This window comes from Topomyia yanbarensis, chromosome 3 (genome assembly GCF_030247195.1).
Source record: "Topomyia yanbarensis strain Yona2022 chromosome 3, ASM3024719v1, whole genome shotgun sequence".
NCBI lineage: Eukaryota > Metazoa > Arthropoda > Insecta > Diptera > Culicidae > Topomyia > Topomyia yanbarensis.
In genome coordinates, this window is record NC_080672.1 from 177,170,763 (window position 1) to 177,195,982 (window position 25,220).

Sequence of the window (25,220 nt, forward strand, 5' to 3'; positions counted from 1 at the left end):
CCGTTACCTCTCAATCGACATAGCCTTTTCCGCATGTTTTAGGCAGTTAAAAAGTTCTGGAATCTGGCAGGTAGAGCTTCGACAGTAAAAAAAGTTGTGGGAGTCTGGGAGGAAGAGCTCTGCCAGAACATCTTTCATCGGAATTCGATCATCAAGAACTTTTTCGGATTTCCATAAAGGCAGTTCTTGCTACACCACCATCAGCATTTTCATACGGAGATGGTCTGTGCTGGACTGGCGAGGAGTTTTCAGTACTAAAACACGACATTGACGTAAATCAGAAACATCAGCGATCCCAAGTAGTTTTCCTGCGCTATGCCTGGCAATCTCCAATGAAGCAAACTGAGTTTTGTTTCCATTATACCTATGAGAGGGATTATTAAGCAAAAGTGCACAAGATATAGATTATACAGTTCACTTATGCTCGAAAATGTAGAAGATACCAGCTTCTGCCTTCAAACTGTCCTCATAAAAAACAAATAATTGCTTTGGTTGGTGAAGGATTTTATATTTCCTCTGCACTAAATCATTCCATTCTGCATGAAGTCAGTTGGGAAGTTAATGAATAAGGGAGGCGGTGAATGTGAATTTTGGTTTCGGTAAATAGAACCAGAAATAAGTAACTGATTTTGAAGCGGCGTGAAGGCATGTTAATCGTCCAATAGCTATTTCATTTATTTGACACGCCTCAATACATTACCTGAGCCGTGGATCTTTTAATATTATCAATGTGTAAATAAAAATAAATAAATCGAATTTTATTGTGTATCCATCGGATCTTGTGTACGCGATTTGTTACTTTTCGTAAAGATCTTATTTCTTGTTGAAGATTTATTTACTTCATTGCCTCTTGTTACTTGTGGATCACTTAGTTCGCTCTCTCTCGGTTTATCGTTTTCGTTCATGCTATCCTCGCTGGTAATGTTGTATGGGCTTTCACGATTACCTGGTTTGAGTTATTTGTAGGGTTTATGGGTCACGATCGCGTATCCGTGTTCCTTGTTATTCACTTTATTATCGGTGGTGCTGGCAGTTGATTGGGAAGTAGTAGGCGCATCACAATGATCGTTCACGCTGTGCGTAGGTTCTGTTGTTCCAGTATTCGTTGGTGCCTGAGCTGCAACTCCGGTGGTTTGTGATTTAGTTGATGTTGATGAGGGGCTGTGTGATGGGTATGCTTGCAGTTGATATTGCTGCGTTAGAGGTTTGTGTACATGGTTTCTCGTAATGTGTCGTCTTGTGTAACAACGTAGGGCACGCAAGGGTCTGTCCTTCATATGTGCACAGCGTGATTTGAGATTTGGTCACGCGTTGTGCTTTGAATTGAAAGTTCAGATATGAAGGAATAGGTTCCGTCACTCGCATTCTCACAAAACAAACACCGTTGGGAGCATCTAGAAAAAATTTCTCCAGGTTTCAAACTTAAAGGATTCCACCGTTCTGACATGATGGATGTAACAAATTTATTAATAGTACGCAGGTGTAGATCGTGCAAGCGCATATCAATCTTATCATTTTCAATATAAACGGGTATCTTTGTCCTAACACTATCATGCTCAACGACGTATTGCATGTTGTCTTCCATAGCGTAGCTTTCCGCTATGGCCAAAGTTTTAAACATTATCAGTAACGAGTGTGGTGGGCTTGTATAACGACGACTTCCGTTATTCTAAACTGCATTTGCAAATATTTGCTGTTTAATTTTGCTGTTGAGTTTCAAACATCTTGAAAATAATGATCGATATCGCACCGATGAAGCTAACGGTGCTTTATTGTTCTCACTGGCTTGGGGCGAATTTTATTATTCGATTGCTTTGCTTGTTTATAGTACTGACACGATACATATAGACAGCAGAATTTAGGTAGACATATTCGTTTGAGTCACTGCACTGTTAACAAGCAGAGCGACTGATTAGGTACTGGTATCGACCCTGTAGTAATACATGATCTCCAGCTCTAGAGAGCGCGCAATGAAAATATTCCACGATAGTTGCTATTTTTCTTTTTGGAATGGATTTCTAGTAAGACGAAAAAAGCCACTAGCAAGAGAACTCAAGTAGAAGCAGAAGCACCAAAGCGCCGATGTGTCTTTTCAGAGGTACCAAAGGGAATTCTTCGGGTCCCGGATTGAAAGACGATTTAAGCCGAGAAGAAGCGCTGGTAACCATTGTTTCATCGATATTGACGAGACACTCTTGAGTGATTAAAAAAACATCGGAAGGTACAATTGGGAGATTCGACTGTATTATGTTTTGTTTGTCGCATTTCGATTAAGGATGAGTATACGTTGCAGTTATGGTTGCGGTCGGTCGTAGCTGCGATCTGGAGCATAGTGAAAAGCGAAGACAGAATAAATGGCAATATATTAGGCTTACAGGAGAAAAACCAAGACAAATCAAACATTTTCCTCGACTTCCCAGGACACCAGGACAGTTAATGCAAAACCAGGACATGTCATGGGAAACCAGGACGTATGGTAGCCCTAATTAGGGTTGACCCCTCTGGTGAGACTTTGGCGCAGAGTTTTTGGCCCAGAGATTTTGATTATTGACCTGGGGTAGACTTCACGATAAATAGACAGAATTCGAACCAAAGCGATTGCTGCAACTGCTAATAAACACCAGCACCAATGAGGTGATTTGGTGAAATTGAAGGAAGTTAACTAGTTTAAATCAGTGAATGTATGAATTGAACTTGTCAAATAGCGGAATATGTTTTCCTAAAGTTGTGATAAAACCTAATTGTTTCCTTCTACTTATTTTGCGCAGGAAATTTGAAATTCTTGGTTGACTCATCTTGGCCCTCTCAAAACAAATGTAGTGGTAAAATAAAGTAACCAGACGTTCCGGATTAGGCGAGACTGTTCCTGATTTAACGGTTCAATAAAATTCTAGCAATACATATAGGTATCATCATTCTTAAAATTGTCTCAAAAGCTTGTTATTTATCGTCACGGAACCGTATGACAATTTGACCTCAAAAAAGGCCAATCACAGCCCCACAGGAACCTGCATCGGAATGTCCGTTCTGGGGTCAAATTATCAAATTGTTCCAAAACCATGAAATACAGTCTTCTCCGGCAATTCCAAGACTTTGATACTACCTAATACTGAAACATTCCTGGGGAAATCTGAATTACCGGAAACTACATCAATTCATCCGGTTAATTTTCACAGCGTCTACAAGTATATGAGTTCCTGAATCCAAATAATCCAAAAGTGTCCAAACCGGTTTACAAATTGCCATAGTCATGAGCTGGAACGGGACATGCGGATACGAAAAAACCTAACGTCAAATGCAGCCTTCCTCATCCTAGTAACAATTGTGGTTTTATGGTTCTTTTGAAGACCTTCTTAAAACTAGAATTGCTACTTTGACAGGCCCCCGTTTCCCGCATTCTCAATTTTATTCCCCCAAAAATTATGCTTGGTGATGTTCCAAGATATCACTAAATACCAATTTCCTACTTGAGAAAGAACACTGAAATTTCATGGATTGAAATCCAAAAAGATACCCGGGTAACCTGCCGGACATATCGGTTAAAATTGTGGTATATGTATATGCGAAAAGATGATGGGGTTTTTACGCGCATTTGGAGGGCGTTTTTAACACGAACTTCAAATGGGCTTTTCCACATTCTATTTCATGTAGACCATGTCGGTCAGATGAAAATAATAATAAATAAATAAATAAATAAAAGACTTGTTCGGTACTGCTAGACGTCCCGGAAAATATCTTGCATTTCCCAATAAGCTGATTTGTATTATTGATTACCTTATGTATATCAATATCGTGCAAATCACTCATAAAAAGCTTTGTGACACCTCGTCACATAACCTCCGAATAGTGCAAAAACGTGTGAATTAAACCAATGTTTTCTGATTCCAACGGTTCTTTTGTCAACTACTAGTATGAGTCAGCTCATGAATTTTTGCGAAAAATTTCTCAGTCTAACGAAAGTTATGCAAATATCTGGAAACGTAAATTTTCAATGGGTTTCTCGAGCGCGTCCCACATTAATTACACTTATTAAAAACATTGCCAAGCAAAAATTGAATACAGTAATAAAAGAAGTGAAATTAAAAAAAACTCTAAAAAGAGAACTGCAGAGACTCCATTTTGAATCGATTGAATTCGGGTTTAGCTGTCAAAAATGAATCCTGTCGAACACTGCCTATCCCAGACTTTTGCTAGGCGATCATTTATTCAAGCCAACGTCTGCCATTGTTAAAATCGAAACAAACCAATGCAAGAGCATTGGTGGCATGGTCCTAGAAACGGCTAGGCCCATCATATGTTGGCTACTGTCTGTACATCGGGATGGGGATGCTACCCCTTGGCCTACCTGCATAAATGAGAACAATACAGGGATCGTCCATAAATGACGTAGCAATATATGGGAGAGGGGGGAGTTTTGTATTTTGTGATGATGTGTGACGACAGGGTGGTAGCTACGTAGCTTTTTTAAAGGGGAATAGGGGCTGACCTGATGTCACGACAATCTTCCCCGGTTAATCTAACTAACATCGTTTTTTATATTTTTTTAAATTTTTGCGTGGTCAAAGGCTGGAGGTTTACCGTTACAATACCAAAACGACGATTTAGTACCGCACAACATCGCAATCCTGAAATTAAAGCGTTTGGGATTTCCCACCTGGGTGACTAACTGGTTGCAGTCGTATCTTTCGGCTCGGCATTCGCATAAAAAACACGCGCTCAAGCACATTCAGAAAACCCGCAAGGCAGTCATCTCGGCCCACTTATTTTTATTTTGTTTATTAACTATATCTGTAGTCGGATCAAGTCTGGGAAATTGCTATACGCGGACGATCTTAAAATTTTCCGAACTATCGCTTCGGCACTTGACGCCTTAGTGCTACAGGATGATATCTGTACTACTCAAGAATGGTGCACGCTTAACGGAATGGAAGTCAACGTTAATAAATGCAAAGTAATTAGTTTCGGACGCTTGCTTACTCCAGGACGTTATGAATACATCCTAAAAGGAAGAACAATTGAAAACGTCGACTCAATCCGTGACTTGGGAGTGCTTTTCGATAGGAAGATGCTGTGCAAGTGTGGGCACCATACCATGTCATTCAAAGTGACCGACTAGAACGTATACAAAGACGTTTTGTGCGATTCGCCCTCAGGAAACTTCCATAGAATGATCCAGTTGTGTTGCCTCCTTATGCCGATAGATGTATGCTATTCGGTCTACAGACTCTGGCGACTCGCCGTATCTTCCTGCAAAGAGTTTTTGTTTTCGACTTGCTGTCAGGTAATATCGATAGTCCCGATCTTCTCTCGGGCGTTAATCTGTATCTCCTCCTCGTGTTCTTCGTAACCCCACTTTGTTGTGGATCCCTAGACACCGTACTTCATATGGACAAAATAATCCACTAGAAAGATTTTGCCGCAGATTTAACGAAGCTTCTTCAGTGTTTGATTTTAACATTTCCATGCATAGATATAAGTTATTAATAAGAAATATATAGTTTTGAATGTGTCTGTACGGTGTATACCGAAGATAAGAAATAAATAAATAAATAATTTTTTTTCGAACTTTTTTTTTCGTGGACTATACATGTACATTACCACAAATAGTCGCTTAGTTCCGAGTTTGTACTATTTCTCATATAGTTCAAATATAGTTTTCTAGCGAAATACTATAGAAATAAAAACGTATAAATCTACAGCAGGATGTTGACAAACAATATTGAAAATAGTTATAGTACGTGTTTTGTTATTATACTGACCATGTTAACCAGAGGTTACTATAATGCAACAATAGCACTTATTGTGTAAACAAATTTCGGTAAAAATGACCAATTTAGTAGACGCGTGCATAAACTACTTTATCGACGCTATCAAAAAGATAGGCAAAAGTAAAGAACCTTACAATGTTGGTATTTTCCGCATAGTTTAACACATTTGTAACGCTCATATATAGTTTTACTCTATCGATATTTAATAATCGAGATTTGATTGCCTGCCTTTTGGAAAGTGTTGACATAAGTGGTACTGCCGCTTTATCCAATTGAGCTATTTTCGCTATCGAGAAAAGAACACTACCATACAGGATGTGAACTTGTTCAAATATTTTTGATTAATTTGAGTTGTTAATTTTATGTCCAACAGAGACAAGTAATCATCAGGGGGTACATGTTTTCCATTTTATGTACCAATACAGACAGTATTACACATACACGTTCAGTAGTTTATTGTAACATTTTTTTACCTAATTATTTCATCAATTTTTTGTGCTTTTTCCATAACATAAATTATGTGCTTACCATTCTGACCATTTATGTTAGCAACCCCGAATAGCTAAAACCGTTTAACATAGTACGAACAATAAACCTGTGTTATGGGATATAGTAACTATTACAGGTGTTGCTTTTGTAAAGTTCCTACAATATGAACTTAGATTTTATTCAATGAGTATAGCAATAGTTCTGCAATATCCCCAATAGTAACGACGAATTGAATGGTTAAACTATAGTGAAACAATATCCAGTACTGTAACCGTACGTGATATTGTACATGTTGATGACCATGCCAATGGTTCGAATGTTAAACAAGCAATATCTGATATGGTTTCGCTAGTGAACAAAATAGTAAATAGACATTATGTGAGATTGTCGAAATATATTATAATGTACTAGGATCATAAAGCTTATTATTTCTGTTGCTATCATAGTTTTGCAAATTGAGTAAACTACGTATTACTTGGGATTGTACTATTATCTGATATTGTATATAGAGTAATTATTAAAATTGTAGCAAAAGACATAATAAATTTATGTTCTAAATATTTACAAGACAGGAGGTCCTAGTACATAATACTATATTTCAACAATCTCACATAATGTCTGTTTCCTGTTTTGTTCGCTAGCGAAACCATATCAGATATTGTTTGTTTAATATTCGAATCCTTAACATGGCCTTCAACATGTACAATATCATATATTGTTGCAGTAAAGGATATTGTTCTTCTATACTTTAACTATTCAATTGGTCGTTACTATTGGGGATAGTGTACACACCTAGAAAAAATAGTGTAAATTTACGTCTCCTGACCCTGACATACACGAGCATCAAAAATGACTTAGTCTTACGTTTGATTCTAATTTTACAATGACGTTTAATTTCGTAAATCATGTAATTTTACTCCACATACAGCGTTTGTTCTGAATGGTAGGAAGTGTAATTTTATGTCATTGCGCATGTAAAGTATATGTTTCATGTAAAATTAAACTGAACACGGTAATGTTCCATCATTTCGTTAATTACGGTTCGTTGAATTGTGTCATGTTTGCAATTACGTCGACGATAAAATTCAGATTTTTTTGGTGTGTAGAACTATTGTTATATTCATTGAATAAAAGCTAAGTTCATACTGTCGGAACAATACAAAAATCATCACCTCTATTGGTTACTATATTCCATAACATAGGTTTATTGTTCGGACTATGTCACAAATGGTTTTTAACTATACGGGTATCCTTATAACATTGGACGTGTTGTCATACAATGCTGAGGCATACGTTGCCAAAAACGCTCTTTATCCCCCGCAGTTATCTTTCTAGAGTTGTTCTAGGTAAAATCATCTCCCACTCCATTACGCTCGGAGCAGGGGCGGATCCAGAAAAAAATTTCAGAAGGTTTCGAATTTTTTATTTTATAATGAACATTGTACAATACGTAAAAACCTCATTTAATGAAAATCAGTATTGGTGGTCCAATTTGGTTTGAAAAGATTTTAAGTTTGAAACTAATTTAAATTCAAACTAAAGTTGAAATTCCGGGAGGAGTCCGGACAGCTAGGACCCTCCTCCTGGATCCGCCACTAGTCCGAAGAAATTCCAGAAAGGCCCAGAGATCGTTCTCAAAAACTGGACACTCCAGGCCAAACACAGAGGAATGGCATTCCTTGAAGTGAACTAAAATAAATTCATGGAATAGATCGTTAAAAATTCTTTAAATTGCTGAGTTTCTGACCATTTTGACCACTTTCAACGGTACTGAAAGCTATTCTACATCAATTATTGCGTATTGAGAAAAGCAAAATCACACCACTAAGCGAATTAAGAGGATTTTATGGCAAAGCAATGTATTAAATGGTTTGAAAGTTTAAAAAAACTGGTATTTTCAAAAAAATAAATAGCAAAATATTTTTTTGTTTATAGTTGAATGAAAAGATTTGTTAAACAAGTTAAAACGAATTAGTAAATTACGATTCCGTTGCCGATTTCTATCTGTCCTTGCTACGTACATATGCCTGTACATATCCCTACAAAAATCGATTTTAATTTGCATTCTAACGGGTAATAAACGAATAAGATAATGTCCGCTCTACTTGAGTTGTATTTCTAGAGCGGATCTAATTGGAAAAAAGTCTAAAAACAATAACTTTATTCCCACTGTAGAAAAAATCCCATTGATTCATCCCTCGTGAATTTTCAGCCAATATGGCTGCCTCTTATTTGAACTGCTCATACTTTGTCAATGGTACTCACTTTATATACTGCTCCACCGCAAGAATGGATGCACGTAAAAACAAAGCAATCGGCAAAGTTACGAATTCCCCGGAAAGGGGTGGTGATTCCTTTATGAAGACGTTGAATTCTAAATACAGTACAGATGCAATTTTAGGGCTGTGACAATGGTAAATTTTGGCACATCGTACAATTCTTGGGTTTGGATTTTTGCACTATCAGAAGCTCTGAGTTCGTTTAAGATCTTCGACATACACAAACAACAACACAAACCTATGATTCTTACAGAGGTGCATGTACGGCATAAATGTGTGCAGTTGACACATGTATCATATTATAAACAGGGAAATTTCCCTTTTCAGTTCAAAAAATTCGCTTTGAATAGACGTATCAAAGTTGGAAGGTGTCAGTTGTGTCAGCAAAGATGCCAAGAAGGGAAACATTCAGCGACGATGGTGGTGCCTTCGTAACGGCTATAAGGAAGCACTTCTTTTATGTGGTGATGATATTTTGGTTGACAGAACGACAAAAGATTGACGCTTACGTCTGGGCTCGACCATAAATTCTTTTTATTCTCACCAACAACATTCGTCTGTCCGTAATGAAAAGGTGTGCTGCTGCGAAGCGATTTCGGGTAACACATTTGAATTCTGCGTTAGTTATTTAATTCCAGGAAATTGACACGCATGCAGCATGTAATCAAGGTGTCACAATATTCAACCCTTTTCATGGAACGAGGAAGTAACCGGTTAATTTTCGGGCGACACCCAGAAAATACGAAACGACACGAGCTGGAGGAATTTATGAATTGTGGGTGTTTCTTGTGGTTGTATGCTACACGCCGACTAATAACACATTCTTGTACTATATTAGGATGAAAAAATATTATTGCCCGTTTTTTTCCGTTGATTCCGCCGTGAAAAGAAAACGACGATTTTCGACGTGTGCGTAGGATCAATTTTCTATTCTAATCTTTCATCTAACACAACATTTTAATACATTCAAGTGAAAATAACATCTTCATTGCTTTAACAAATATCATATATTGTGTTCTCAACTAGCCAAAAAATAACTAAAAACCTGATTAAATCCACCTAGTGGTGCAATTTCACCTTTCTCAATAACGAACACTAGGATTCAATGGGTGTTCAGTATAATTTTAAGAATGCCAATACTAGAGATTCGGAAATGTTAAGTATTATAGATTTTTAAACCCTTAGTAATCGGAACTTAAACAATTTTATACTAATTTCAAAAAGTTCAAGTCTCAAAGATTTCAAATTGTTTTTTATTCCCTGATTTGCAGACGTCTCTTGCATTTTTTCGTGAAGTAGTCGTCGTATGTTGGACTGTTTATTGGAGTATTAACCTAAAGGATTATTAGATATTTGTACGAGAAGGGTTCCTAGTGGTAAAAAGATCGTACACATTAAGTCGAATTAGACAGTCGAATCGTTAAATCAGGTGACTACAGTTGAAGACATAGTTAGGCAATCATGTTCTGCTGGTCAATAAGAAAGGTGTTAGGTGACATGAAGGTTAGCGCTTCAAATATAAAACATATGATAAAAATAATTTATAACACAATTCAAAAAAAAAGTATGGAACCCGATTGACTAGTTTCTGATATATCACGTTCACCACAACGGCCCTTTTAAAAAACTTAATTCCATTCTCTTTTAAAGTTTTGCGATAACTTCATATGTGGATGGAATAAGTGCGCGGCGAACGGTTAGGTATAATTTTACATCTAGTGCTCCGAACAAGATGAAATTTTGCACAGATATTTTCAAAAGTATGTAGGGTAGACGAGCCCTTATTCATCTCATTAGTCAGGATATCACACTATTTCGTTGATAACTCGACTTAGAATGACTGGATTGCGCTTAAATCGGTATCATCATCTTTGCTTCGTTCCTATGAAGCAGTACAGTGAAAATTTTTGCCGGGAAAATGTGAAATGCTCGCGTTTTATTAGCTAACGTTGAAGAGAGATACCAGATACAGCTCTAACTAATGTGTTCAAATGGTTGGAACCAATAGAGGAGCTAAGATGAATTAGGGAGCAGCAACCCCTTTGCCGCAATATGCAATTTTTTTCGGTTTTTCGAGGCTACATTTTGTACATAACCCCCCGATAAGTCGGTTTTTCTAGCTTAGCTTAGCATAGGTAGACTGCCCGTAATTGTATTTCGTGATTGAATGAGTGAAAATGTACGATGAGCCAAAAAATTAGGCTTGGAAAAGTAAATCAGTCCCACAGTGCTTGTTTCGCTCACACGACGACGGCCACGAACAGTCCGGTTCTCTCGGAGAAGGAAAAAATGTTAGTACGACGATCGATACCGATGCGATGAAAGGAATTATGTAGGAAAGCGTAAAAATCAGGAGGTATATCTGTGTAGACAATATAATCTTAGCAATATGCATGAAAGTCGCTCGCGATCAATTTCCGAGATTGTTTAACGAGCAACTTCAACTCCAGACAGCCGGCCATCGAGAGTGTTGCTTCTAATTTATACTTCAATGGACCTTTCCAGATTTTTTAGATTGTTTTTTTTTTTTAATTTTCGTTTAGAATGAGTTTGAGCTTGTGCAATCGCGCCTAGTTGCAACTCCGTTAAGGATCTGGACTTGCTGAGATCGAGACGAAATACAGCGAGAAAATGTCTTGGCTGAAATTGTTTGTTTTCAGGTGTTTTTTCTAGACCAAAGGTAGTAAACAAACCGCACTTATAAAAGAACACTATTGATTTTATTTCTGAAGAGATAATGAAATAATTTTGAGCGACCTAAAATATATATAAACTGTTCCGAAAAAATTACTTTGTATGACGGATACATTAGTAGTTTCGTGCGCCCGTCGTTTGTTCACCTTCCCTGTCAGCATATGATCACAGATCCCAGTGGATATTCACTAATGTCGTTGCTGCTCGAAATGAAAATGAAAACCGTTAACCTGTCAAAATGTATGAACTCAAAGCGGTTGGGGACAGAACCCGACCGTGCCCAGGGTTCAACCAAAAATGGCATAAGGAGGCAGTACCCCGGTTAGTATCGCGTAACTCACCGTAAACATTTCTAGTTAAACATGTCAAATGGTCCTAAGTGCAAATGACAATTTCTCTTTGTGTACTTTCTCTTTCGCTAATAACTCGGCAGTTTATACGTTTGTTACTCAACTCTTAGCAGAATAAGCTAGTCGAAATCATAGTTTTTCGATATATCGTGAAACAATATTGAAAAGTTTTAAGATGACGCCGTAATAATCGAAAGAGAAAGTAAACAAAGAGAGGCTCTCATTTGCACTTAGGACCATTTGACATGTTTGTCGAGATTTAATCAAAGAGAAAAGTTTTCTCTTTTGTCTAATTCGCTGATTTATACTCAGCGAGTAATGATTTATCCGGACTTTTCCATCAAAATGAAATTTGAGAGTATGCTTATTGGTCCTTTTCATCAAAACATGCGAGAAACAGAAATTATGTATCAGATGTGAATGGCACCATGGCACAATAATATAGCTTTGTCAACTAGAGCAATTGCATCAACTTTCTACATAAGAAAAACAAAAATACAGAAACCAACCAAAATGAAATTATTCAAGGCTAGGCTAGAACAAACTTTCGCGAATAACCTGTGTAATCATTTAAATAAGTTGAAATTACCATCGCGTACAGGTTCGCATGCGTGAATCACCGTTGTATCCAAGATTGCAAGCAAAGTTCGTCCAGTAATTGTTGGCCGATCTTAGCGCCGACTAGTGGCAAGTTGCAACTACACTGATAAAAAATCAAACGTTAATTCTATTTGCTTTAAACCACTTCAAATCCATATGAAGAAGAAATGCTAACGTTATCACGCGCACACAAACCTTCTATATGTCAACTGTTGAAACTATGTATTTACACACATAAGTTATATGTGCGTATTCTTATAGAATCGGATTTGATGTGCCTCATAGTTATGAAATGTGAATGTATGATTAATATTTCATTAGGTTTAAGCGTCAGCAAATAGCCACCGCTAATTGCAATAATCTATGTGTAAAATCAATAGGCATAACATTTACATTTTTAACATTGTGCAGATACGATATACACAGGGATGCTATTATGGCAGATTTATCTGGCACAGCCAGAGTTTTTTGCAGCTTCCAGACAAAAAGACACATCACTCATTCTGCCAGATTTTTGAATAATAGAAGTGTTTGCACTCACATTTTGGAAATTTGAACATATTTTCCCAAATTTATCAAAAATCTATTGATAAATTTTGATGATTTTGAGGTCGCCGTTAGGTGACAGATTTTGCCAGACATTTTTAGTTGATCTTCCAGACATTCTTTGAAAAATAGTGGCAACCCTGGTTATACACAGACTTGCGGAGACAAAAACAGTAAAACTAGTAACCATGAATGTAGATTGGCATCACGGAAGATCCCATAAGCTTTGTATGGGCTTCCTCCTATACTTCCCCTCACAAAACCCTCATGCTCGTTTGGCTGCAATTTTTGATACTTCGCTAGTCTATGTATAAAGTGTCTGTAGTTGCAACTTGCTGTTGTCATTCCAAATCAAGTGTTTCATTCTTACACTAATTGAAAACTTTACTTGTGTGTCAGTTCTCAGTAATCAAACTTAGAACAAAGTGGCATTCCCAACAATTTACTACTCATATCAAATTTAAAATTCACATTCTCCTGAATACCTGAACAAGCTATTTTACAGTAACAAAAATGACCGAGCTAAATATTTGAACATGTGGCACCTCAACTTTTCCCTCTTTCATCCTACCATGCAAAGTAAAGTAAATTGTACAATGATACCAACCGACAGTAAACTTTTCTCTCTTCATTCGCATACAGCTCCAAATCACAAAAACCCAACCATTACTGGGATGAAAACACCGTTCAACGGTGTACAGTTGATAAATAAAATAGTGAGTAGCAAAACAGGTATTTCCCCTCTATTCGATTCACCCCGGAACGACCGTCAAATCGCTTTTCCCCAGTCAAAGGGTATCTATTTTCGCTTGCAGGTCGATTTGATTTGCCTTTACGAGCAATCAACTACTTTACATTTATATATCCTGATCGCTCGTAAAGGCCAAGCTATGCATACACTAACATGATGATTTTTTATCATATGCAGTAGAGTTTTCTAAAGAACGAATTGTCACTGATAAAAGTCCCAGAGGAGTCACACTTCGACAATGTCGTTGAGGACCAGCAGATCGCTGAATGATGAAACAAACCCGAGCAGAATAAATTAACAGCGGAATATTAAATTTAGGTGGTCCATACCAAAGACTGTATACTACATTATGGTGTTAATAAGCTCTATAAATGAGGTGAAATATCAATAATAATACCACAGACATGTTCTACGAATAACTAGTTTGAAACGAGTTATTATAATACCTGAATAATAATAAAACATTTTTCAACCTTTCAATAATAAAATTCATTGGTATCAAAATGATATGTGTACAAATCACTGGAACATATAAATAATGCTTAAAAAAGTATTATTAATTAATACCAAGTTTTGGTTTGGTGCCAGAAAAATATTAGGCTCGGGTTATTGGCCAAATATTTTCTCCTGGTTGAAAATATAATATATCCCTCTCCCCCGAATATAATCAACTTGTTGAGAAATTTTAAATAGTTTGAATTTAAAATTATGTTCCAACTCTAAACCATTTAAAATAAAATAGTTCATTTTCATAATAGGAGGTTGCTACATATTACATATTGCAGATTTTGTTTATAAACTCTTTAAATTTATAAACATTTTTCAGTCACTGATAACTAGGAAACTATTCGATTTCGTTTTGCTTATTTTTATTTTCTCTTTAAATATTGAGTTTTATTAAAATGATTGTGCAAATATTTTGTAGAGAATCTCAAAATACTTTGAGAGATATTACCATTATAACATTAAATAAAGGCGATTTCACTCTAAACGCCCAGCGATAGGCCAAATTGTGAAAACATTTCAGAATATATATATATATATATATATATATATATATATATATATATATATATATATATATATATATATATATATATATATATATATATATATATATATATATATATATATATATATATATATATATATATATATATATATATATATATATATATATATATATATATATATATATATATATATATATATATATATATATATATATATATATATATATATATATATATATATATATATATATATATATATATATATATATATATATATATATATATATATATATATATATATATATATATATATATATATATATATATATATATATATATATATATATATATATATATATATATATATATATATATTTCAACTATAGCTGGTCTATCACTGGATGTTTAGTGTAAAATAACCTTGTTTTAATTTCATGATTGCGATATCTCGCAATGTATTTTGAGATCCACTCCAGTTTTTGTGCAAAATTTTTCTAACAATTAATAATAACAATTTCTAATAATTATATAAAAAATAAGCAAAAAAAATTGGCCCAACTTAAAAAAATCTATTTGTTTACAATAATATCAGAATACATAAGTAATACAACAAAGAAAAAGTTTAAAAAATGTAACTTTTTTATTCAATTTTTTTCATACTTCGAATAGTTTTCGAGTTATCAGAGATTTTTTTTTAATTTTATAAACTTCATGAGTTCAAAAATTCACAAGTAAAAAAGTCATATTCAGAAAAACAAAAATAACGTGTCAATTATTTTAGGCTTAAAATTTTGGAAGGGATTAAAATTTCCATCTGAAGTGGAATGACTTCCCAAGTAACCATAAGCATTATGCCATTGCACTATATTGGCTATATATTTGAACTAATGTTGCATTGAAATTCCATTACAGCATTAACAATGCAATGAAGGTCTATATTAGCATCAATAATGCGTAACTGCACAGCCGACATATAACATTATCGCTTGCTCTATATGCGTATATAAAGCTGATATAACGCGTACATGCTTCAAGGATCTTTAAAGCATGTAAGCTTTACAAGTGCATTTAGTGCCATTATAGAATAATAGCAAATAAAAAGCCGATATAATGCTATTGTAATGCTGTGGGTTTATTTGTTATGCAACTCTTCTTGAAGATTATATTCGGCATATTTCATTTCAATCGAACATGTGCAATATAGTCTAGGGAGCAAACGCAGCGCACTTACCGTGAAGGACGAGGCAAGGTACCTCAGTTTGAGACTGATCAAAGGTAATTTTCGTAAAACATTCATATTATGTGAGAACGAAAACCCATTAAGGATATTCATTACAATGCATTAGAAGAGAGACAATTACGGTTTTAAACAGAACATCTTATTTTAAAAATTTTCCATTTTGCTCATCATACTGAAAGAAAACATAAGAAATGGTTTCAAAACCATGGCGGACAATGACAGCCAACTAAAACTTTTTAATGGCATTAGTATTGCCAATATAAGGCTTTCAAAATTGACATTTGTGCGCTGGTGCACTGCATTGCTACTGCAGAAACGAGCTGTCAATCTCTGCACAGTAATAGCACTATATTTCGCTTTTTCTGGCATAATATCATTTCCATTTTGCTCATCATACTGAAAGAAAACATAAGAAATGGTTTCAAAACCATGGCGGACAATGACAGCCAACTAAAACTTTTTAATGGCATTAGTATTGCCAATATAAGGCTTTCAAAATTAACATTTGTGCGCTGGTGCACTGCATTGCTACTGCAGAAACGAGCTGTCAATCTCTGCACAGTAATAGCACTATATTTCGCTTTTTCTGGCATAATATCAGCATATATCAGTATTTAGGGCTTCACGGCTCTTTAAGACAGCTTTATATGTGGATCTAAAGCAGATATTAGGCTACGTTATAATGCTTATTGGTTACTTGGGTTGTATGTGATCTTGTTTATAGAAATAATATTAAGAAATCAATTTACAACTAATATGAATAATGTTTCGTCGAATTGCATGTACATTACAGGAATGAATTTAATATCAATTCACCTAGTAAATTTTAGTAATGCTGCAAAAAAATGAAGTAAAGCTTATATTTACAAAATAAGTTAATATTTCAAAGAGTCTGTTTGATAATAGTTGTTGGACTGTATGAACCAAGGTTAGGTAAATTGTGCAATTTTTAATTTCAGTGTGGGTTCAAAAACACGATTTAATTCACCTAGCAGTGAGATTAAATTTCTCACACATATCACTGCTTGCTCATGTATTTTTTTGTAGAATTCATGTGATGCACACATGCAACTAGCAATAGGGTGAGTACAGTTTCGAGTCCTGTACGAACGAAACATCGACCAAATAAATGTATAAATAAATAAATTATAAAACATTTAATCCAGTTAATATGGCAATTGTTCTTTTTTCAGCTATAAACTCAATAATCCTATGTGTGAAAATCTTTATAACACTTGGCAGCTCTACACAACTATGAACATCTATACTAGAGAGTCGAAAATGTGGCAAATGATACCTTTATGGGTCTGCTGGTGCAAAGAAGGCCATACCATGGACAGGAAGAATTTTTAACGTTCAGTTCCGGCTTTATTTTTCTAGCCAAGAATCTGACCCATGAAAATTCAAAAATAACACGGTGCCACAAAATAAAAAAATCAGCCTTCATTACGAAGTATCGCTTTTTCGAACGAATGTGGTTCGCATTCTCAATAACGACAACAAAATCTAACGGAAACCTTCTTCGATCATACCACATACGTTCGAAAATGTGATCCGTCGTAATGCAGAATACGGCTGAATGTACTTTTCAATTGACCTGTTAAAGGTTGTGGGTATAGTCAAACACAACACAAATCCAAGTTTGATCATTTTAATATATGAATCAAAATATTGATTCATGTTGAAAAAACTATTTTCAGGTCTTTCGGCACTAAAAAATTATCTGCGTGATCATTCTTCAACCGATCTTCAATTTTTTGAGTGTTCTGAAAAGCAGAACAAATGACCTTACCAACGGTATGCTGTGTTAGGTTCGCGGTTTTGGGACAACAATATGAAAGTAACCATTATTCGGCTATTTTTCCATGAAATATATGAAAATTGCTCAACATTTTTATTAGGAAGCGTCTTTGTTTTAATAAATTTAGAGATAACGTTTATTTCCGCATCCAACGACCTATACATCATCAAAATCGGTTGAAAATTGTCAGAGTTATTATTATTTTTCCAAACTAGAAACTTGTTCGCATAAACTTTTGAAGGGGAAAGTCTCATATAAAATCTTTTCAAATGATTTAATGATAAGTAGGTCGTTAGATGCGGAATTAAATGTTTTTATTAAAACATTGACTTTTTGTCAGAAAAATGTTTTGCAATTTTCACAATTTTTATGAAAAACCGCAAAATAATGGTTGTTTTCAAATTGTTGTCCCAAAACCGCATAGTATTTTTAACAAAAGATCTTAACATAGCATATCGTTGAAAAGGTCATTTCGTATTCTTTCCAGAACACTTCCCTAGTAACAATTGTGGTTTTATGATAATTCTATAGCTACGCATAAAACTTAGATTGTTCTTGTAGCGTGCTATTAAACTTCAATTGTTACTTGGGCATTTAATGCCGAAAAAATGTTCGCCAAGGATCATAATTTTGAGGGTATACAACATAGTTCATACTTTATTTTGTATTGCACTTGATGAAATCTACAACCAGTACTACTCACTTGGAAAGTACAAAATCACTGTAGCACCGTATAACCTATAGATTTACTATATCACTATTTTGTGGATGAATTTGTGAAATTCAATTCATTCATCTCCCCATTTTTCCATTTTCCCTAAAACGTCCGAAATTGTTGATGGGCATGTGTCTAATGTAACTTTATTTGGCCATCAGTGATCCAAACCTGTAAATTTAAGCAATTTGGTATAAATTTGAATACATCTCCCTTTTTAGGTATTAGGGTGATAATAGTTTATAAAAATGAAATATATGTGACCGTATACTAATTATCATGTAACTACGAAATCAAAAGTCGGAACGAAAACAAAAATCAATCACATTTAATGTTAATTTGAAATCAAATTTTTAAAAATCAGTCAACAATTCAATGAGAAATCGGCGTGACAGTAACTCGGGAACTTGGCAACTTCCCCCGGCACATCATTATACCTTCCATTTGAGACAAAGTTTGTAACAATCGGTTTAACCATTTCAGAGGAATCGATATAATGTTATATTCCTGGAACCCGTAGCTTTCAGAATTGTTGTGGTTGGGCAATGTACATAATCGGACATTGATTGGTCATCAGTGGACTAGATCTGCAAATCAAAGCAAATTGTTTCCCATTTAAAAGATTTTTAACCATGCATAATATGCTATCGCGGTGTTGGGAAATTTCTAAGTGATCGCGCTAACCAATCTGTAACTCCCGAACCGAAGCTCAGACTGGAATGAAGTTCAATAGCAGTCAACGAGAGTGAGGTATTTTTCATATGTAATTCTGTTTATGAAAATCGATCAAGAATTCTGTAATAAATCAGTGTGACATTATCTCAGAAACTTGATAACTGTTCTCGTGGAATTGAGAACCGTCGTTGGTGGCAAATGTGATAAAAGCGACTTAAGTTGCTCATTTGTAGTAAACACTTGTAAATCAGAGTAAGGCTATGCCTGTTTTAACCTTAGGACGTTGCATTGGGGTACCCACCCTAAAACGTTACACCCTAGAACGTTGTACCATAGAACGTTGCACTGGGGTATAAATGTCCCTACGCATTTGATCGCAATTTTCGCAGGTAAAAATGCAAACAAAAGAAATGTATAATACATCATTTTCTTCGTTTTTTAATTGCGAAAACAGTTGTGTAAATGAAAGTAAGTAATTTATTGAATCAATGATACATTAATTGGTTTGAACCCAAAAAAGTGGAAAACTCGCGGTTGGGACTTTTTTTACGAAAACTTACTATAACTTTGCGAATTTTCAACCGATTTGAAAAAAAAATCAAAAGATTCTTAAAGTAGAAACAATGGTCTTAAAACAGTATAATATGGAATTTTGATATTTTTGAAAAAGTGCAATTTTGAGGAGTGAAAGTTTAAAAATTGTGTTTTGGAAAATACCACGAAATGGGGTGGAAATTGAAATGAAAAAATATTTCTGACCAGTAATATATTGGTAACACGCAACACTACCGTTACAGCAGTTATTGTGCGCAAATTATTCTTGCGAGTCATTGCTTTGAAAAACTATAAAAAATAAACAATAAAACAATAAAAAACAGCAAAAATGAGAACGATTTTTTGTTCCGCTTCAATAATAAATTAAATAAATTAAATAAATGATTAAAAACGATTGTATAATACTAATTGTTACTTACGTAGTAAAAAAACCAGTAAACCTGACGAAACACTAACGGCAACCGTAAACTGGGGTACAAATGTACCCACGCCAACTTGAACACCTGCTTCCACAAAGGCTATAAGCAAACTGGTTTATACCACCTTTTCCTACTCTTACTAGGAACTCTAAATTGAATTATGGTTAGGGTCCCAGGTCGGTAAATGCCGAATTCTCGTTTTCCGACGGCTCCAAAGAAGGCGTGGGGTACATTTTTACCCCAGTGCAACGTTCTAGGGTTAATATGTATTGCGACATAATATCGGAATGACATTCAATAGCAGATAATTTGATTGTTTAATCATTAATTTGCAATTTAAATTGTAAACATTAGGCGCGGGCAAAGCGTAATTGGTAGATCGATTGCCTTGTACGCAGCTCACCTGGGTTCAATTCCAAGCCCCGCGCATAGAATTAGAGGTTTTTCTAAACAGATTTCTCTAATCCGACAAAGAGGCGAATAACCTCTATAATCAAAATTTAAAAAAAATGTGAAAATCGATCAAGAACTCACTAAGAAACTAGTCGTTCAATCAACTTAGGAACTTCCCTCGAGGCATCATTAACCGTCGTAGGTGACCAATGCGGCCAAAACGGCCTTGATTGTACATTACTAATCTAGACCAGTGAATTCAAGCAATTTTGAACCCATTTCAATAAATATTGGATCATCCCAATCTCTCTTATGGATACCAGTTTATATTACCATTTGCTGTGTAACCTAATTCTCCTACCCGTAACTCCGGAACCAGATCTCCGATCCAAATGAAATTCAATAGCAGCTTATGGCGACCTGTCATGTGAGCCTGATATTGTTCAAATTATTTAAACCATCACTGAGAAAATTGAGGTGACACATACACACACAATTTCCAATTTCGACGAGCTTGGTCGTGTTGGCCTCGGCTTACCTTTTCGGAATCGACTCTACATCAGCAAAATTTCGACCGATTTTTATGTAAATGAAAGTCCCATATCCAACTTGTACAGTACTTGGCTATGTCCCGTACCAGATGACTCCGAAAATGTGGCCACCTACCGACCTGAACTAAACCCTACCATGAGGTATTTAAAACTTCTTGATTTTTCAGCATGATCTACATTGGTGACTATATCCTTTGTTTAGATCCTCATTGTTATGTTCCGGATCAGATGCCCTGGAAAATGTGGCCCTCTTGTCTATCTAAACCAATCCTTGTGACCTATCAAACTTCATGGTTTTTCAACACCAGAGTAATGGTGAGGGTATCAAACAAATCTTCTTTGTTAAGGATCACCCGATTATGTTATGGATAAGATACCTCAGAGAATGCGGCTACTTACCATTCATAAATTACGTGACGCAATAAATGTTCAAAATTGACTACCCCCTACCCCTATGTCACAATTCGTAATAATCTTTATATCCCCCTCCCTCCACTAGTACGTAAAAATTTATTTTAAAAATTTTTACGTAACAATTTATTTTAAAAGCTTTCGACGTAACATTTTAAGTAGCTTTTTGGTAGTAAGCCTAACTAGCAAATAGAGAAAATTTTCATCATATTATGGAGGGTGCCTCACTATTTTATTAATTACTCGACCAACAATCGATAGAATGCGAATACATTAGTATCAACAGCTTTGTTTCGTTGTTAAGAACAAATATAATAACACAAATACGATGGAAATGGTGAAATGATCGTGTTTGAACGCAACCAGGAGCGGATCCAGAAAAAAAATTCGGGAGGGTTCCGAAATTTTTATTTTGGAATGACGTTGTACAAAACGTTATGGTTCAAAACCTAATTTAATGAAAATCAGTTTTAGTGATCAAATTTGGTTTGAAATGATTTTAAGTTTGAAACTAATATAAAATTGAAACTAATTCAAAATTTCTCAACAAGTTGAAAATTTTCGGAGGGGGATTTTCGGACCCCCAAGACCCTCCCCATGGATCCGCCACTGAACGCAACGAAAACTCGAAACGAGTGTCCTAATCGTCGCCCTCCCATTTGACCCAATGCGAACAAAGATGGCAAACGCTGCTCTAATCAACGGCTTCAAATGGCAAGGGTGATAATATTACCGCGAAAATAGGCTCATTGCCCTACAAAACAGGATTCAGAGAATATAAAAGTCCTATCTGGATTACAGGTCACTAATCCAAAGCTAATTTCGAAATGATTAGTACTGCCATTTATGAGATAATGATTTTACAATTGCATGCAGCATGATTCACACACGGTATTAGAACCATAACTCACCTAGCTGAATTGATTGATATATGAGACTAAGCTTTCCATTACTCGGAAAAATGTTCTGATGAAGTAATGGTTTCGTTACTTATTTTCCAAAAGAAAAGTATAATGCGGGATCTTTTACTAGTGCTAGCACTGATAAATTAAAGCTGAACTATGAAAACAAACAAATAAAAAAAAGGTTGTTATAGTATAGCATGGCAATATTTTAAATGCTGCACAAAAGAATATTACTTTTAATTGAGAACATAATTTTCTTTACTTTTCCAGGAGGAATGGATTCCAGTAAAGATTATACGATGGACAATATCAATGGATACGGCAAGAAGAAGAAAAAGAAACGAAGACATAGGTAAACATGATTCATGAACCAAATTAAGCTTGAAAGTTTTTCACGTCTACCGACGGGATTGCCATTTCCAGTATTTATCTTGTTGGGAATTGGTGCTAAACATATTTATTTAACATTTTTAGTCGAACCATATTCACAAGTTACCAGCTAGACGAATTGGAGAAAGCGTTCAAAGAGGCCCATTATCCCGACGTGTACGCCAGAGAGATGCTGTCCCTTAAAACAGATCTTCCAGAGGATAGAATACAGGTAAGCCGATTGGTCTAATTTGCATCGCTGATGATATAATCGTTGATGGAGTCGCACAGTGATCTGTCTTTCAGTAGGTCAAGGTTTATTGCCATTCTCAGCATAAAATGCTATTCACCCTCTCATTTCTAAATAAGACTGAGTAGATTGCAGCTAAATGTGTCTTGACGGCGCAATAGAACACATTCCATTCCTCATGATATAAACTGCTAGAGCTGCCGAAACCCTATTTCACTCAAAGTATAATAGTGTGATATGAAAACCTTTTTGCTGTCATCGAGTAATTTAAAAGATTAGAGGTTCTTTGTTCTCTTGAGGCGAGAATTATAAACCAAACAAGACGCTGACAACAATCGTCATCAAGAATGGAATTCCTGAAACAAGAATATCATTCCGACCCGAAATGCCGTCGGATATTGCGCGGGAAACGACACACCAGCCGAGGGTTGTAATTTGATCTCTCCGCTTTAAGGAAGTAAAAAAGTGAACCAAGTTCGCACTTGAGAATAATACGAAGGTGTTTGTGTTGGCAAAATATTTCCAATATGGCTGCGCGCGATATCCCTTTTGTCTTAATTAACAATCACGCTCCTTTTGTTGTCCGTTTTACTTTTTTTTACTCACTCTCGTCTTGAACTTGAGCTACTCGCCGATGAGAAGCTGCTTTATATCTCGTGAACCAGTCACGGTTACTCCCAATCCAACCTTCGTAAAATAGATTGGCGTACACAATCTCGCTTCCCGTTGGCTTGATGATTACTGAATTGAATTAAATTCTTTTTGTTGTAGTCTTTATCTCCTCTAGGGAATGGCACTTATTGAGTTATTTAATTAAAACAGACAAAAAATCGCATCGTTTTATACTTTTAGTACCTTTTTACGGTGTCGAGAAGATATAGAAGGTACATTGAAATCATTCGGAACTATAAAAAGCATGCGAAAGAACGCTGAAAAAATGTGAAAAATGTGCCGTTTATCATACGCCAAATATAACCCGCTTTTCAGCTAATAAAGTAGAAGCACAATTAAAATGTTTCATACTACTTTTTTTCTTGTCCCAAATTGGAACCATTTTGGGATTCATAAATTTACTCTAGTTCAGCGGAGAAGTAAGCACGAATAAATGTGATAACGAGGACTACTTCGCAGGGCGTCCATTGGGATGAAACAAGTTGATCAAAAGGCAACACTGGAAAATTGCCCATTAGTTCGCATGCGCCACCCATCCCGCTTCACTTATTTCGAAATACATGGGGCGCTCCACCACCCATCGCACCAAACTGCTGCTGGCCTGAACCCAAGTTGTAGCAGTTTCCCCTACACATCGTGTACTCCCTGGCGTGCTACCATAGAAACCAGCTGGCACGGATCGAGACTGAGAAGAAATCTCACCAATACAGAGAAGAACGTCGACAGACTCACAGTTGCAATAGTACACACAAAGTGAATCGAGTTTGTTTGGATTCAGTAATCACCGTCGTCGTTGGTAGCAATATTACATCTAGAAGTGGTAAATATTTCTGCAAGCGGGGGTTTGTTGTGTCTCCTTCTCGTTTTGTCTACTAGCGAAGAGTTGATGGCTAATGCCGAAGCACAAGCCCAACACACCGCTACTTTATGTGTGTCTTTTCTTCGCTGCTCGCTTCTCAAACCAAATGATAAAAGTAGGTATTGCCCGAAGCAACCTGAGGCGGCAGATGAATTTGAGTGATGTCTCCAAATTAGCCGTTTGGGTTCTATAGCTAGCTGCGTGGTCGGTATCGGGACAGGAAGTACGCCAATTGAGGTTGTGCTATGTCGCGTGAGATAACTGCGTATTTTAAAACTATCGATTTTTAAATATTATGCCAATTTAAAGGGAAATGTAATTTGCAATTTGGTTTATCGTTATTACGAATACCGTTTTATATGAGATTATCCTACCGTCGGAATTTCATATACCTCTTCGAGAGATGTACATTCCGTCGGTTATTTTCATTTCTATTCTGAAGAGAGTGGTATATTTCATTCGGAGAGGTTACTTTGGTTACTTTTTCGCATTGGTGAGAAATATATAATAGGAGGAAATCATTTTATATCCGTACTGGGCTTCGCCATTTGCTTATTACAAAACCCATCCCCCGCAAAGTAAAAATTGAACACACAATATTGAACATAAAAGGTTGAGTTCCGTTTTTTTAAACTTTCCGAAATAGAGCATTACTAATAGATCATTAGCATGGCAGCTTCCATGCTTTCTTTCCTATACTAAACGCCCGCAACTTTCTCTTGCACTGATTTCATCTCTACCTGTTTAGTTAGTAGACATTATAATTACTAGAGGGCACACACCACTGTAAACACTAATAGCTTATTATCTCGCTCTCACATATGATAGACCCATTAGTATAGCATTTATTGTCCCGGGTACATACAAGGAATGAAAATGGATTACAATATGCTAGAGCGACACCATATGTTTCAG

The 25,220-nt window shown here is 35.7% G+C and overlaps 1 protein-coding gene across 3 annotated transcripts in view; it reads left to right on the forward strand.

The window, feature by feature from the left end:
- Positions 1–25,220, forward strand: part of LOC131693974 (visual system homeobox 2-like) — a 251,652-nt gene that overhangs the window by 113,266 nt on the left and 113,166 nt on the right. For all 3 annotated transcript variants that reach the window (XM_058982289.1, XM_058982287.1, XM_058982288.1), the window contains exons 3-4: positions 22,426–22,507; positions 22,630–22,756. In XM_058982289.1, the coding sequence (XP_058838272.1) occupies positions 22,426–22,507; positions 22,630–22,756 (209 nt within the window). The remainder of the gene's footprint in view (positions 1–22,425; positions 22,508–22,629; positions 22,757–25,220) is intronic.